The sequence below is a fragment of the Mobula hypostoma genome, chromosome 21, assembly GCF_963921235.1.
Source record: "Mobula hypostoma chromosome 21, sMobHyp1.1, whole genome shotgun sequence".
In the NCBI taxonomy this organism is placed as follows: domain Eukaryota; kingdom Metazoa; phylum Chordata; class Chondrichthyes; order Myliobatiformes; family Myliobatidae; genus Mobula; species Mobula hypostoma.
The window spans coordinates 49,733,648-49,750,947 of NC_086117.1; the positions used below are offsets into that span (position 1 = coordinate 49,733,648).

Here is a 17,300-nt window from a genome sequence, read left to right on the forward strand (position 1 = left end):
AGACCACACCTGGAGTATTGTGTGCAGATTTGGTCTCCAAATTTGAGGAAGGACATTCTTACTATTGAGGGAGTGCAGCGTAGGTTCACAAGGTTAATTCCCGGCATGGCGGGACTGTCATATGTTGAAAGATTGGAGTGATTGGGCTTGTATACACTGGAATTTAGAAGGATGAGAGGGGAGCTGATTGAAACGTGTAAGATTATTAAGGGATTGGACACGCTGGAGGCAGGAAGCATGTTCCCGCTGATGGGTGAGTCCAGAACCAGAGGCCACAGTTTAAGAATAAGGGGTAGGCCATTTCGAACGGAGTTGAGGAAAAACTTTTTCACCCAGAGAGTGGTGGGTATGTGGAATGCTCTGCCCCAGAAGGCAGTGGAGGCCAAATCTCTGGATGCTTTCAAGAAAGAGATGGATAGAGCTCTTAAAGATAGTGGAATCAAAGGTTATGGGGATAAGGCAGGAACTGGATACTGATTGTGGATGATCAGCCATGATCACAGTAAATGGCGGTGCTGGCTTGAGGGGCCAAATGGCCTACTCCTGCACCTATTGTCTATATCATAACCACTTAATTCCTGGAATCATTCTTGTGAACCTCCTCTGAACCCTCTCCAAAGTCAGCATATCCTTTCTTAAATAAGGGGTCCAAAACTGCTCACAATACTCCACGTAAAGATATTCTAGTACTCTCGAAATGAATGCTAACATTGCACTGATCTGCCTCACCACAGATTTAACCTGCAAATTAACCTTTTAGGGAATCCTGCACACTGACTCCTAAGTTCTTTTGCACAGCAGATCTTTAAATTGTCTGTCCTTTTAGAAGATAGTTACGCTTTTATTCCTTCTACCAAAGTGCATGACCATACACTTCACGACACTGTATTCCATCTGCTACTTCTTCCTCCGTTCTCCTAATCTGTCCAAGTTCCTCTGCAGCCTCTCTGCTTTCTCAACACTACCTGCTCCTCCATCTCTCTTCATATCATCTGCAAACTTGGCCACAAAGCCATGAATTCCATCATCAAAATAACATATAGTGTAAAAATAAAGTGGTCCCAACACCGACTCCTGTGGAACACCGCTAGTCACCAGCAGCCAGTCAGAAAAGGGTCCCTTTATTCCCACTCTATCCATGCCGGGAACTTTCCTGTAGTACCATGGGCTCTTATTTTGTTAAACAGCCTCATATTCAGGCACCTTGTCAAAGGCCTTCTGAAAATCCAAGTATACAACATCCATCAATTTTCCTTTGTCTATCCTGCCTGCTATTTCCTCAAATAATTCCAACAAATTTGTTGAGCAAAATTATCCCTTAAGGAAAGCATATTTTGTACCCTGAGAACTTACCTTTAACAATCGACTCCAACATCTTCCTAGCCACTGAGGTCAGACTAACTGGCTATAATTTCCTTTCTTCTGCCTCTCTCCCTTATTGAAGAGTAGGGTGGCATTTTCTAATGCCTCCATAATCTCTTCAGCCACCTCTTTCAGAACCCTGGGCTGTTGTCTATTTGGGCCAAGTAACTAATTGACTTTCAGATCTTTCAGCTATCCAAGTACCTTCTTCTTAGTACTTTGCTACTACAGGTTTTCCCCACCATCCAAAGGTAGAGCGTTCCTATGAAACAATTCGTAAGCCGGAATGTCGTAAAGCAAAGAAGCAATTACCATTTATTTATATGGGAAAAATTTGTGAGCGTTCGCAGACACAAAAATAACCTACCAAATCATGCCAAATAACACATAAAACCTAAAATAACAGTAACATATAGTAAAAGCAGGAATGATATGATATATACACAGCCTATATAGAGCAGAAATACTTCTCTACAATCATTGACTGCACTGTCCACCGTAGCAAAAATCTCACGCAAGCGCCATCGGCAAAAACACGGCGCAAGCGCTCTCGGCAGAAAATCTCATGCAAGCAGAAACATTCTCTCCAGTAACCTTATGAAGCTGCCAAATTATACCAAATAACACGTAAAAATACACAGCCTATAGAAAGTAGAAATAATGTATGTACAGTGTAGTATCACTTACGGGAATCGGGAAGACAGCTTGCCAAGCACACTGATGATGGTGTGTTAGGCTGAATCGTCAAAGGTTGGGGTGGTGCAGTGGCCCCCACCCTCTGGGCAGCGACACGATACCGATCCGCGAAGCATGCAGGGGTGGCTGGGAGGCACTCAGCACATCTTTAAGAAAAAAGCTGAAATAAACATGCTAATTAATTAGGTGCCGCGATCTGGGCTGACATTTACGTGCCGGGCGGCACCTAATTAATTAGCATGTTTATTTCGGCTTTTTTCTTAAAGTTGTGCTGTATGCCTCCCAGCTACCGCTGCACTCTCTGTGAATCGGTATCTGTCCGTGGCCTGGGGGTTGGGGTGGTGGGACACTGGGGTGTCATCTCATTGTCATCTGTTTCCATTAGGGCAGGCAGGTCATCTTCTTCTACGTCTGCCTGCCTCGATGTCATTTTCGGTCCGTTCGCTACTGCATTCGGTTTCGATTGTTATCCTTTCCTCTTCCAACTGCATCAGCTCTTCATTTATCGGTTCTTGGTCATAGGATGCCAAGACCTCTTCAACATCATCTACATCAACTTCCACAAGCCAAACTCACTTTGTCCTTACTTCGTTCACCACGATCGAAACGCTTAATTATGTCTAGTTTTACGCTAAGTGTAACACTCTTACAAGCTCTTTTAGGCTTTTCTGCTACCTTAGAACTCAACTTGCAAACGGCTGCTCACAGGCATGTGTTTAAGCAATGCCAGCGAGAGTTCCGTTCCGAATCCAGGGGAGAGCAGCTGCTCGGGGCACATACTGATTTTTTTCGCGCGCTGCCTTTTTTCGTAACGGTGAAAACATCTTCTGTTAGCGAAAACAGGGAACTAATGTAGGTCTTTTGTAACAGTGAGGTTTCGTAAAGCGAATGTTTGAAAAGCCGGGGCACCTGTAATACTTTTGTAAAATATTGACTTTTACCCATTGCTATCAAAGTCAAATGGCATTCTTTACTTGGAACAGATACATCAATTTGTTTACTTTAAAATATCAACTAGCACCTATATTATCAATCCTAATATCTACAAAAATACTGCAAATTATGGCTTTTGGACAGATTACTCTTGGGGCTTTTAATAATCTGATAAATACACTAATTGTTAGTATTTTCACTTTCTTCCCCTAATATACCATTTCTCCCTAATTTTTTCATCCCCTTAAATGATAACTTTTATCTAATTAATGGGCTTCAGGGAGGGTGAAATTTCTCAAATATTTTCATTGGTGTAATTTTCATAGAGTAATACAAGATAGAACCAGGTCCTTTGGCCAACTCGTCCATGCCCACAGTGTGAAAAAGACTGACTATCCACCTCATCTATGCCCGGCATGATTTAATAAACCTTTGAGAAGTTGCCCTTCAATCTTCTTCACTTGTTGGAAAAAATACTAGCCTATCGAATCCTGTGGTAAAAGTATAATTAGGTTTCAGCATAGAGTAACCTGAAAAAATAAATTCTTTCTCCACATTCAAGAATAACCAAATGACTGATCATCCTCAATTTAGACTATACCAGGAAAAACATTTCAATTCATTTTTATCTGAAGAATTTATATCTACCTGGTTCTATAATTATATCAATCAATTGTCAAGCATTCACTTGAATCTAGACTTCGTATCTTTCCATTTTATTCTAAGTAATTATTTTCAAAGCCATAGTCTCACTCACAAGATCAGTTTTAAACACTAATAGGCTGACTTCTAGATGATTTATACAGTTTTTCCCTATGTAAGCAACAAGAGTATCCACACCCTTTCCCATTAGCTGTTGATGCAATCCAAAACAAGAAACTGAAGTAATAACATCTACTGAAAGCTCTGTCAAAACCATAGCTCAGAGTCAGTAACATTACACGTAGGGGCTGGTACAGTGTACTGATGAAAATCTTTCAGCTGCCTGGGGCGATGGTAGAGGCAGAAACATAAGGAGACATTTAAGTAGGCACATGAATGTGAGGAAAATGAAAGGATATAGACATTGTGTAGGCAAAAGGGATTAGTTTAGTTGGACATTTTATTACTAATTTATTTAGCTCGGCACAACATTGTAGGCCAAAGAGTCTGTTCCTGTACTGTATTGTTCCATGTTCTATGCATTAATGCTTTTCTCCTTAAAATGCATTAAATAAAATTCATTAGCTCCAATAAAAACAAAGTTTTTATTGAGTGAAATATTGCATGTTGGGATGTTTAACCATGGCAGAATATACACACCGAACAACGCTGTGTAGTTTGCTGAAAATGGCGACATAGGTAGTCATGGTGGTGAAGAAGAGATTTGACGCATTTGCCTTCATGGGTCAGGGCATTGTGTTCAGGAGTTGCAACATCACGCTACAGATACACTGTGTGCAGTTCTGATTACCACTCTTTCGGAAGGATGTGATTAAGTAGAGAAACTGCAGAAAACATTAACAAGGGGCTGGGGCTGGAGGGTTCCATTCTAAGGAAAGACTGATATGTTTTCCCTAGAGAGAGGCCAAGGATTAACCTTATCAGTTTATAAAATCATGAAAGGCATGGATACGATAAATAACCATGTCTTTTCCCCAGTGTAGAGAAATCTAAAGTTACCGTGAGAGGGGAAGATTTAAAGGGGACCCGATGGACATTTAAAGAATTAATTGCTAGAGGAAATGAAAAGAGGTACAATTACAAGTTTGAGAAGACATTTTGACAGATACATAAATTGGAAAGGTTAAGAGGGATATGAACCAAATGGGACTAGCTTTGGTAGGCATCTTGGTCAGGCATGGATGAGTTGGACTAAAGGGCCTGTTTCTGTGCTGTACAACTATTTCAACCTGAAATTTATCCATATATTTAGCAGCAAAATGAACTGAACGATAGTTTATAAAAAGTGAATCCCCGCCTATGACTTATCCTCTTTTAAATACTTTGTTACCGTGCCAGTTTCTCAGCCATCTTTGCTGTTGACATTAGCCTTAAGGATTTTACTTTCACACTTTACATTGCATTGACTCTTTGAGCTAGCTGTTTATTTTTAAATTTAGCACCCTGTATAACTTAGCTTATGCCAAATATTCCAAACACAATATTGCATGCATATTTATCATTTCTTGCAATGTTGTTTCCTTTCTATCATTGATTCCTTATGCATAAAACCAGGAAGAAGAACATGAGGAACAAAGATCTTCCTAACACTAATTCCATTTTCAAATTTGTTGAAAAATTAATCAATTATTTAAGATGATAATCAGAATGGTCAGTAGTAGAGCTTACAGAGCATATGGCAGGGATACAGGCCCTTCAGGTTAGAGTTCATGCCAACAATGTTGTCCACCCAGCAAGTTGCAGTTTCCTGATTTCGGTCCATTTCCCTCCAAGTATCTATCCAAATGCTTCTTAAATGATACTATCGTTGCTGCCTCAACCACGTATTCTGGAAGCTCGTTGCACATACTCACCACCCTTTGCATGAAAATTTGTCCTGAAGAAACTTCTACCTAAAGAGTGTAATGGAACAGAGGGATCTAGGAACACCTAAGTTATTGAAAGTGGGGACACAGGTAGACAGAGGAATGAAGGTAGTGTTCTGTCAGGGCACTGAGTATAGCAATTGCGAATTGTGGGAGTGGAGGCAAGGAGTGTGGGAAAAGAAACTAGGGGAGAAGTGTAGAAGGAACCAGGTAAATCATGAGGAGAGAGAAAGGGGGCAACGGTGGATCAGAGTATCTGAAATCGAAGGATCCAATGAAGAGTTCATTGTTAATCTGGTATGCCGCAAGTTCAATTCAATAATTTACTGGATGTGAGCAGGGGCAGATGGAAGGGGCCTAGTCCTCGGTCATAGCCAGGATTAGGCAGCATGAAGCCATGGTGTTGCTTGTCGCACGTGAAGTGAGGAGACAAAGCCATTGCGCTTCTCCAGGGTCGGTGCGGTACACCATCCAGAATGGAGTCGGAGCTGCCCTCCGGGGCTTTGGTCGGCAGAAAACAAGTTCTGTTGTGGTTGACTGCAAATTTTTTAGCGGCACTCAATGGACTCGGGCCTCAAGCTGTGGGGTCGCTTGTTTTTCAGCCGCAGGAGAGGCATTCGAGCCATCGCATTTACTGGGGGTGGCGTAGCGCAGTTGTGGCGACTGACGATTTTAAATGGACTGAGTGGTCTGGACTATATATATGCAGACATATATTTGTCGGGTTGTGTTTTTACTAACTGATATGCACTTATATATGCAAGGACTAGGCCTCAAAGTCACGGATTTGCCTAGTGGGAGTTGGGAGTTGGGCATTGGGGCAAGGACAAGGTTTCAAAGCTATGGTGTCGCCTAATGTGTATCGGGGGCCAGATGACAGATAGCAATGGGCTGGGGGTTCTGGACTATATATATGCAATGATCATTGCATTTTTACTGATATTCTATGTGGGTTTGTTGAACTGTATGCATCAAGCTGAAGTATCACTGGGGGGGCGTGGGGAGGTGGGCACCAGGACTCTCATTACATGATTGTGATCTTGTGTGTGCGACTGTCATTAATGTGTCTTTGCATCATGACCTCATAGTAATGTTGTCTCGATTGGCTGTATGGTTAAATGACAATTAAACTTGAATAGAAGTATGCCACTGAACCTTGCAGCCCACACAGGCAGCATGTGAGGTGCTGTTCTTCTAGTTTGCATTTAGCCTATGTTGGTGGTGGAGGTGGCTACGGACACAGGTGGCTATGGTAATAGGTAGAGGCAACCAGATGGCCATGGGGGATAGAGCAAAAAGTATCTAGGAAAGTAGACATCCAAGTCTGCACTTGGTATCACTGACATACAACAGGCTACCTCAAAAACACCAGATGCAAGATGAGGCTGGAGGAGGTGCATGTGCCTCACCTGGAAGGGCTATTAAGAGCTCTGGATGGTGGCGACAGAGAAAGTATAGCAAAAGGTCCTATACCTCCTGCAATTACTGGGTGAAGAGTCTCAGGAGGAAGGTGGATGGACAGGGATGAGTGAATCAGGTTGTCAGAACAGCGGGGTCCCTGTGGAAATCAGAAAGGTGTATGGAGAGGAAGATGTGCCTGCTGGTGAGATCACATCATAGCAGGTGCAAATGTTGACAAATGATGTGCTTTATGCATAGGCTGGCAGGGTAAAAGGCAAGGACCAAGGGAACTCTTATCCGTATTTTGTCTGGAGTGAGGTGGAAAGGTAGGGTAAGAGCAGAAGTACAAGAAATAGAGAAGATATGGGTGGGGGCTTCATCAATCATAGAAGCTCCATTTTCTCAAAAAGATCTCAGATTAAAAACAAACAAAAATTAAACAAGCACAAGTAGGTATATAGATGTTCTCCAGTTTGAAATACAACACCTCTGCATATCAACATATATAAATTCTTGCACAGCATTCACTCTTCCTGCCCCCAATCCTAAATTTCTCTTAATTTTCAGCTTCAGTGTCAATATTTAAGGTTGAAAATGTCTGGGCAGACATTAATAAGTGGGAAGTCTTGCACAGTGAGGGGAAAAAGTTGGATTCTTGGAAAAACAATTCTAAACATTTTTAAAAATACTGTATTTTTAGTCAAGTTAAGAACTCAAAGGTTTAAACATTGAAATTATGAACTATGTAGTCAACTTGAATAACCTAGTGCCTCTTTCTAGTTTTTTAAATTTTCAAATAATCTGTAAAATTACTGTAGAATGGCCCTATTAGGACGCAAAGTTTTCTTTCTAAATCCTACCAAAATCTTAAGACTCCAGCAAATGCTCTAGAATTCTAGTAATTGCTCAGAAACACCTTAATAGAATTCCTATTTCAAAAACTGACAAAGTTTCAAGATATTAAAAACCTACCTCACAAGCTTGCAGATCTTCCTTCCAGTATTTTGAAGACATAATCAGAATATCCCTGTGTTCCTTCCCTGAATTGTCATATTCCAGGCCTCCTGCCCTATACTTCTAGCTCTTAAAACTTCCCCCTAATATTGATACAACAGTACTTCTTCTCATTTTTCTTTGTTCAATACATGAATGGCTTTGCTGGCCATTCATTACAGCGGACTCTAAAACTCCTTGGAGTTAAAGGACTGCAGTGCAGAAGAGCCACCAAGAACACTCTAGAGGCTGCTGAAAAGGCCTCGCGGTGGCTGTGGATCCAGAGGGGGTATCCGTGGATTAGTGCACCACTTGGACACAAGTCGGGGGCTGATCACCCCCAGCTGGGTCGCCCAGTCGAGGCTGTCTGATGATTAAACACCCGAAACACCCTATGACCCCAGGTTCATCACCGAAGACGTGCCCAAGTAGCACCAGAAGGTGTATTCTACAACTATCATAAGCATTTCATTTGCTGAATGCTAAATCACAAACAACTATAGAAATTATGAACTATTTCATCCACCATAATTATCTAACACACTCAATTATAAATACTCTTAAATATATCATTCTGGTACACAGATACTTCGTCCAAAAGCATAGTATATATGAACATAAAATTAAAAAGGAGAAAATTTTAAACTGTTAGCCATTGAAGAAAATGGGAATTTGTTTAAACTCCTGAGATCCAAAGATACAAAATACATTGTATTTTGTTAATATATTTTTAAGAACAATCTTAAGGAATCTGAAGCAACAATTATACTTTCAAACTCAAGTTTTTCTTGAGCTAAATAATCTGCAAAGCATTCAAAGTTGACAGTGACCATTGTCCTTTGCTTCCTGTGGAGAATTACTATGTTGGAGTACATTAATTACCGGTAACATTTAAAAGGTAATTGGACAAGTACATGGATTGTAAAGATTTAATGGGACATGGGCCACATGGGACTAACTTAGATACGAATCTTACTTGACTTATTTCCATGCTACATGACTATGACTTAAGATCCCATTAACATCAACAGTTGTCAGAGAAATTATATGGAATTATGTATCCTGGGGAACTTCAGCCTTTAATTGGAGGCAATGAGCCTGCAAAGTTCTGTACTAAGTCCTGCACCAAGTCAATATGTACTGGACGACAATTTTCCAGTAAAATCATTTGGTTGTACCAACAGCAGCCCACCAGACCAACAAGATGAGAAGTGAGTAATTAAAATGTATCTTATCTTTCCCTTGCCAGAGGGTTTCTTCACAAGCTGGTCAAAGAACTTTGTCTACGGAAAGTAATTATGTATTTTTTTAATTGATCAGTGTTAGTTTCAAAGTTGCCATTGGAATCTGATTGTACCTTAATTTTGCACACCGAAATTAGCAGGACCAATTGTTCTTTGAAAAAGCTTCGCCTTCCATATTCCAGTGAATCTATCAACGTTCATAGACATGGAGTTGTAAAGGATCGGCCCACCATATCTGCACCAACCTGTTAACCATCTACACTACCCCATTTGTTTTCATTAGGTCTGTATCCTCTATACCTTGTGTCTGTCTAGATGTCTCTCTTAAACACAGTGATTATGTATGACCCCGCCACCTCCTCTGGCCACAAGTTCCAGATACCCACCACTGTCTGTATAAAAACCCTTCCACTCAGATCCCCTCATAAACTCCTTTCTCTCATCTTAAAGCTTATCCTCTTGTTTCTGACAACTCCATCATGGGGAAGGATTCTGACTACCTACCCCATCTATGTCTTTTATAATTTTATATCACCTGATCAGGTCACCTTCAGCTTTCTTTACTCCATCCAGGGAAAACAAACCCAGCCTATCCAATCTCCCCCCCCCCCCAAAAACTAGAACCTTCCAAGCCAACCAACATCCTGGTGAATCTCCCCTGCACACTCTCAAGCACTACTGCATCCTTCCTAAAGTGTGCAAACAAGAACTATACACAATACTCTAAATGTGATCTGACCAGTGTTTTGTGAAGTTGAAACATAATGTCCAATTTTTGTATTCTATATCCTGACCAACGAAGACAAGAATACTATATACCTTTGTTCACTATTATGTCTTGTCTTGCTACTTCTGGGGACCATGGACTTAGGCCTCTCTGTTCATCAACATTTCTTTCTGCCCTTCTATTTACTGTATAGAACCCACACCTATTTCTTCTCTTAAAATATATCATCTCACTCTTATTGGGATTAAGTTCCATCTGCCAATCTGATCTACATTTTCCTCTATCCTTAGACAACCTTCCTCACTACCCATTATTCCATGAACTTGAGAATTATACTTCAAATATTCACATCCAAGTGATTGACATATAATCACAAACAAATATCCCACCAATAAACCCTGCTGTACACCGCTGGTCACGCACTTCCGATCAGTAAGACATCTCACCATCACTGCCCTCTGCCTCCTATCATCAAGCCAAATTTGAATCCAATTAGCTAACTCACCTCAAGTCCCAGACATCTTAACCAAGGACCAGCCTAACCATGCAAAATCTTGGTAAATGCATTACTAAACACCATATAGAGAACATCTACTGCACTGTTAAATCTTCTTAGTTACCACCTGAAAAGATTCATCCAAATTAGTGAAAAACCATTACTTCCCAACATAAAGCCATGAGGCCTATCCCTGTGTTTCCCATTAGATTTTCTCCTACCACTGATGTAAGATTCACCAATATGCAGCTAGCTGGCTTATCTTTGCCACCCTTCAGAAATAAAGTAACTACATTAGCTGTCCTCTAGCCTTCAGCTGTGGTTAATGAAGATGCAGAAGTGTAGGGGCGCAACTATCTCCTCCCCAGCGTCCCATAGCAGCACAATAGTACTGTTTAATACAATATTAAAAATGTCAATAAGTACATTTGGTGATATTAAAAACACATTTTCTGTCCAATTAATTTACTCAGATCTTTTGTTGAGAAGTTTTCATTTTATATCTCTTCTGATTACCAGATAGGATTTTTGTTAGAACAGCAACAAAAACTTTTGTGAATTTAAAGAAGTAAACTAGTTCCCAGATTAAAGGCTAGTCTAATTCATGAACACACAGGAGATATAGTTAATCTGACACAAAATGACAACATAATAGAATAATGAGTACCTTATTATCAAGGTCAAAAAGATAGGAGTCATCTTCTCGTACATCTGCTTCCGCATCTGTTATAAGTTCCCCCACATACCTTGCACAAAAAAGAATGCATTTGAACTGTTTTATTTGATCTTGTATGATGTTAATAGAATACCCATCAACCAGCTTGACTGATGGAACAAATAATAGTCTATCACAATATTTGATCTTGGATTTCTTTTTTAGGAATCTTAAAAACTATTTATTTTCCAACACAAATTTTAAAAGGTGAATCAATGAGCACATTGAGAAACATGTGCCATTATCAATACATGAAAATAATTATCAATTCTATTCAAATTCAATGTATGGTATTCTATGAAGTAATCAGGAGGATAATGTGGCAACAGTGATTGTGGGAAGAAGCAGGTCATTTACAGGACAATCCACAGTATACATTAACACTCATCAATAATCCAATAAAGATTCCAGGACTGTGTCTGGACTTTGAAAATCCCAGTGCTCAAGCTAACTGAACCAACCTCCAAACTGTGGGCTACCGTGCCCATTCCCCACTTCCTACTGACAATTACATAGGTTGGTTATGAAAGGCCTGTTTTGTTGACCCTCCACATCCCAGAGTCCTTAGGTGCAGTTTGGACAACACCAAGGCTTCAGATGTTACAGAGCCAGGATCTACCAAAAAAACATTCTGGCAGACAGCAGAGGAAGCAATGAGCTTTGTCAGTTGTGAACACTGCCTTGATTTCAATGACTTTAAAGTCTCTGACATTTAACCACATTTTAAAATTGTTGAAGTAAAATATTTTTAAAAATATAGAAGATTTTTTTAAAAATTGAAAACTAAAATGCAAATAAAAAACTGAACTAACGCAATCCATTTAAAAATAAAATTTACCTTCCAATTTGGCTTTCCTTTCCATTTTAGATCCAAACTCATTATCCTAAAATCCCCAGCGAAATGAACTGAGTCTCAGATCATGCACAAAGTCAGACCTGGCATAGGATTTGTCAGCAAGTTCTGAATATTTGTGCTCCACAGCATATGTGAAGTAGCCCAGGATTTAATCCAGCCCATTACACTATGCATATTGCCACTGGAGTATTTCAAGGGAAGTATGCTTTTCACTAGGAGGATATCCAAACTCAAGGCTAATGAAGGCAGTTACAAGCTAATGTACACTTTGATTAGAAGAATGACCCAAATATGTCAGTTTTTGCCAAATAAGAAATAAAATCACGAACAAGGCTGCCAACATTTAAAGACAAACACACCAGAAGACTCAAAATCAACTTATACAGGTCCTCTTGTCTCCAGGGATAATTAAATGATTCCTTTAACAACTTTTAAGCAAAATATTAATGTAAAAGGCAAATAACCTTGACAATACAAGTGCTCCAGTATCTCACATAATAAACAAATTATCTGAGAAAAATACATCACTCTCCTATGTAATCCACTGGTACAACAGACAGAGTGATTTTGATCTTGGAATAAGATTTGAAGGATCAAATAAAAATGCAAAACAGCTATTTCTGTCTTCAACAGAAATTTCTAAGCGTTGTACCACTTAAAACACATTAACTTTAGCTTGAGTAAAAGAGACAACAAATTTAATTTAAAAAGGTGTTAGAAATGCTCAGCGAGTTAAGCAGCATCTGTGCAAAGAGAAAGAGAATACTTCAGATGCAAATCCGCTGCTGGATCAACTCAGCTGATCAAACACTGCGGAGGGAAATAGACAATATTTTGGATCAAGGCCTTTCACCTGGACTTAAAAGAGTAGAGTGGAGGTAGTTGGTATAAAGAGGTGAGGAGTGGTGGAGCAAGGCCTGGCAAGTGGTAAGTTGTTTCAGGTGACAAAGGGTGACTGGCAGATGGAAGGGGAAAAGGTGGAGCATGGAATCAAATAAAGGAAGTGGAGTGGGCAAATGGGAACAATGAAGGGAGGGTAGCTGGTGGGGGAATGTGTGGCTGATGGGCAGAAGGAAAGGTTGGAGAAGAGAAAAGGAATGTTTGGGGGCTGATGGAGGTGGGGTGGGCGGATGTAAGTAGAACTGGATAGAATGGGAAGAGAGAGAAAAGAGAAGAGAGATCAACTTACCTAAATTTGGACAATTCAATGTAGACGACCCAGGTGAAACATGATATGCTGCTTCTCTAGGTTGTGTCCTTCCAGACTCTATCATTTGCAGCCCTTTGTTGCCTTAGCTATCACCTCCCACCCTCTCACCACTTCCACTCTTCACTACTGCATCTGCCTATTAACTTTGAATCTGCCAAACATTTGCCTGCTCATGACCTACCCCTCACCTCTTTATACTGGCCCTCAATCTTTCAAACCAGATTAAGGGTCTTGACTTGACATGCTCACTGCCCATTACCCTTTGTATGTGCTGCCTGATCCACTAAGTTCCTCCAGCGGTCTGTTTTTTTGCTCTAGATTCCAGCACCTGTACTCCCATGTCTCCAGTTACCACTTCAGGTCCAGAACTCACCTCTGAAGAACACTAATTGTTTCTTCCTGGTCTGGAAGATTAGATCCTATGGAATCCAGTGAGAGCTAGTTAGGTGGATCCAAAACTGACTCAGAAATAGAAAGCAGAGTGGTGTTGAGGTTCTGTTTCGGAATGGAGACTGCTATAAAGAGATATGCCACAGATATCGGTGATGGGACCTTTGTTGTGCAAATGCACAAGGATTAACCAATAAGACCACAGATGACATAAAATTAAAAGGTGTTGGTCATAAATGAATAGGTTTTTGTAGACTACAGGGGGATCTTGATCAGCTAAAAGTGTGAGTGACATTGTCTAGAAGATGCCAAGAGCAGCACCCACCACCTCTCCATCCCTGTGAATGGCTTGCATTGCCCCAGCAAAGGATTCATGTGGATTTTGCCAGATCATTCATGCGCATAAATTTCTTAGTAGCTGTGGATACTAAAGTGGCCAGAAGTGTTCCCAATGATCCCCACCACAGCCTTGCACACTGTTGATGTTGAGAAGCCTCTTCTCAAGGACTGGTGTTCCAGAACACATAGTCAGTAACAATGGACCAGTTTGTTGCAGAACAGTTTCAGCCCCAGAACCTGAGATTGTTTCACAGCCAAGCAGAGTGACCCCTTGGTCAGGAAAGACATTAGCCGACAAAAGAAAGAAATCCTCTATAGCTATTAAATCTTTAGGTCTGAATGGGATAATTTAAAATTTACTCTGCTGTGGACATCTATATAGTAGTTGTGTACTTAACAGTTCAGTAATATTTGAGTAATATTGTAAATGTGGCCTGCGACTAGTGGACTCTGGATCGACTGTTGTGATGCCTGGTTTTGTGAACTTCAGTTCTGAATTCCATTTGCTTGTTTTTATTGTTTGCACAATTTGCTTTTTTCTCTCTCTACACACTGGGTGTTTGACAATCTTCTTTTGTTTTTAATGGGTTTTATTGGGTTTCTTTGTTTCATGGCTGCCTATAAGACCAATCTCATTTGTATAAAGTGTACATACTTTGATAATAAATTTACTTTTAACTTTGAACTTTAAAATACATTGTTTAATAAAGTACTCTTTATTGTTTACATAATTCATTACTGGTTATTTTTTTATATACAAGTTCTTGGGTTTTGGAGTTACAAAACATAACAAATATGATAAAAACTTGAAATGCACTGTTGTTCACTCAGCACCAGCAGAACAGGTCATTATGATAGAGCAGCTACTGGAAATCTTGAAATGATAAATAAATATCCAAGGCCTGACCAGGTATATTCAAGAACACTGTGGAAGGCTACAGAAGAAATTGCAGGAGACCTAGCTGATATACTTGCATTACAGTTAGCCTCAAGTGAGGCGTCGTAGACTGGGGGGTAGCAAATATTGTGCCTTTATCTAAGAAGGGCTGTAAAGAAAAACCTGGGAACTCTAGAACCAGTAAGTTTAAATTCCATGGTTGTTAAGTTATCAGAGAGGATTCAGAGGGGTAAAATACACAATTATCTAAAAAGACGGGATTTATTCAGGGTAGGCTACATGGCTTTGTGCATGGGAAGCATCACTCACAAAGTTGATTTGAGTTCCTTGAAGAAGTAACCAAGAAAGCCGATGAGTGCAAGACACTGTCTATAAGGACTTTAGTCAGACCTTTGGTAAATTTCTGCATGGTAGGCTGCTCTGGAAAGTTAGATTGTATGGAATCCAGGGAGAACTGACTAATTAGATTCACAATTGGCTTGATGGTTGGAAGCTGAGGGTGGTAGTGGAAGACTGTTTCTTTTGGACCGGAAGCCTGTAACTAATGGGGTCACTCACAGGTTCTGGGCACATTGTTGTTTGTCATCTATATCAGTAACTTGAGCAAGAATATACAAGCCATGGTTGACACTAAAAGGGGGGAAAAAAAAGCAAAGCTTATCAAATATCACAGAATGTTCTTGATCAGTTGAGTAAGTGGGCTGAGGAAAGGCAAATGAGAGTGTTTTTATAATAAGTGTGATGTAGTGCATTTTGGAAAGTCAAATCAATATAGCATTTTTTTTTACAGTAAACAGCAAGGCCCCAGGGAGTGTTGCAGAACAAAGTGATCTGGAAGCTCAAGAATATGGTTCCCAAACAGTGTAATCAAGGTATCGAGGAAAGCTTTTGGCATGCTAGCAGGACATTGAACATAGGTTGTGAGGTCAAGGCATTTGTGAACCATGCAATAGAAAAAATGTTATTAAACTGGAAAAACCGCAGAAAATATTTACCAGGACATTGCCAGGGCTTGATGTTCTGAGTTACAGGGAGGGACTGGACAGAGTAGGATTTTTTTCCTTAGAGCATAGTAGACAGACAGATGTTCTTGTAGAGTATAAAATTATGATGGGCATAAACAGGGTGAATGCACTCAGTCATTTTCACAGAGCTGGGGAATCAAGAACTAGAGTGCATAGGTTTAAGGTGAGAGGGGAAAGACATAATAAGAATTTGAAGGGCATTTTTTTCTAGAAGTGATAATACATATGTGGAATGAGCTGCCAGAGGAAATAGTTGAAGCAGGTATAACAACAACTTGTTAAATCCACTTGAACAGGTACATGGATTGGAAACATTTCGAAGGTTATGACTCAAAACTGGCAGAAAGGATTTAGGGTATTTGAAGTGGATAATGTGGATTATGTGGGCAGTTGGCACTACAGGAAACGGTAAGTAACAATTTAAGACCAATCTGATGGACAGGAGAGGCTGATGCAATGGTGCAAATCAGTTCAGCCATACATTGCTCCATCACCATTGTGCAGTGAAACACTTACTCGCAGATAAAATGACCCTTAGGAATGTCCTGCAGTGACCGAACGCCCCAGCCCATCTTGTGTGTACGATACGTCTGAAGTCGAACCCTAAGCAGACAGAATAAACAACAAAATAAATTGTAACCACACCATGGTTCCAAGCAAGTTGTTGAAAAAATACTTGCTTTTTTAACAAAGGTTATCTGCCATTGATTACTTAGTCACTTACCTCCCAGTTAGTTGCAAGGTTTTTATTTTGCATAAAAACTGACTACAGCACTTGTCCCATATGGAACGTTGTGCATTTCAAAATAATTCAATATGTATATATAAAACAAGTAATGTCAGAAAATCTTCTGATCTTCATATGTAAATACAAATCATGGGGTTAATATTTCAGAGGAAACTCTTCCGATACCATGCATAAGTTGTTTGTTTAGTTTTTCTTGAATGGATAATTGCTATTAGCTTGCAAGTGAAATTTTCTACGAAATGAAGTTAAGCCTGCAAAATTACTGCTAGTAACATGGAGAATTCAAACCTATAAAATACATATTGTTTAGTATAAATTATTCAATAGGTTAGAAACCATAGCTTTGATTCCAATAGACTATACTCAAATCATCAGTGGTAATGGATGCTATCATTGACAGAATAATCCAGCTATGATTAATTTCCAATAGCCTGGTCACTGATGCTCAGTTTGGGTCTTGCCAGAATCACTTAGCTTCAGAAACATCACAGCCTTAGTCTAAACATGGACCAAAAGAACAGAGCAATACAATAGCACCATAAATATACCAGACAATAACGATCTTCAACAAAAGAATGCCTACCCACACATCAGTAACATTTAATGACACTGCATCAATAATGTTGATCATCACCGAGCAGCAGCTTAGCTGCACCAACAAACCGAAGACCTTTCCTCTATCTACAAAACACATGTCAGGGCTATGATGGAATACTCATCTGTTATCTCAATGAGCACA

At 39.9% G+C, this 17,300-nt stretch overlaps 1 protein-coding gene across 6 annotated transcripts in view; it reads right to left on the minus strand.

The window, feature by feature from the left end:
* LOC134359998 (histone-lysine N-methyltransferase EHMT1-like) overlaps positions 1–17,300 on the minus strand; it is a 202,045-nt gene that overhangs the window by 6,204 nt on the left and 178,541 nt on the right. For all 6 annotated transcript variants that reach the window (XM_063073967.1, XM_063073969.1, XM_063073965.1 and 3 more), the window contains 2 exons: positions 16,330–16,416; positions 11,048–11,126 (listed from right to left, as the gene is read on the minus strand). In XM_063073967.1, the coding sequence (XP_062930037.1) occupies positions 11,048–11,126; positions 16,330–16,416 (166 nt within the window). The remainder of the gene's footprint in view (positions 1–11,047; positions 11,127–16,329; positions 16,417–17,300) is intronic.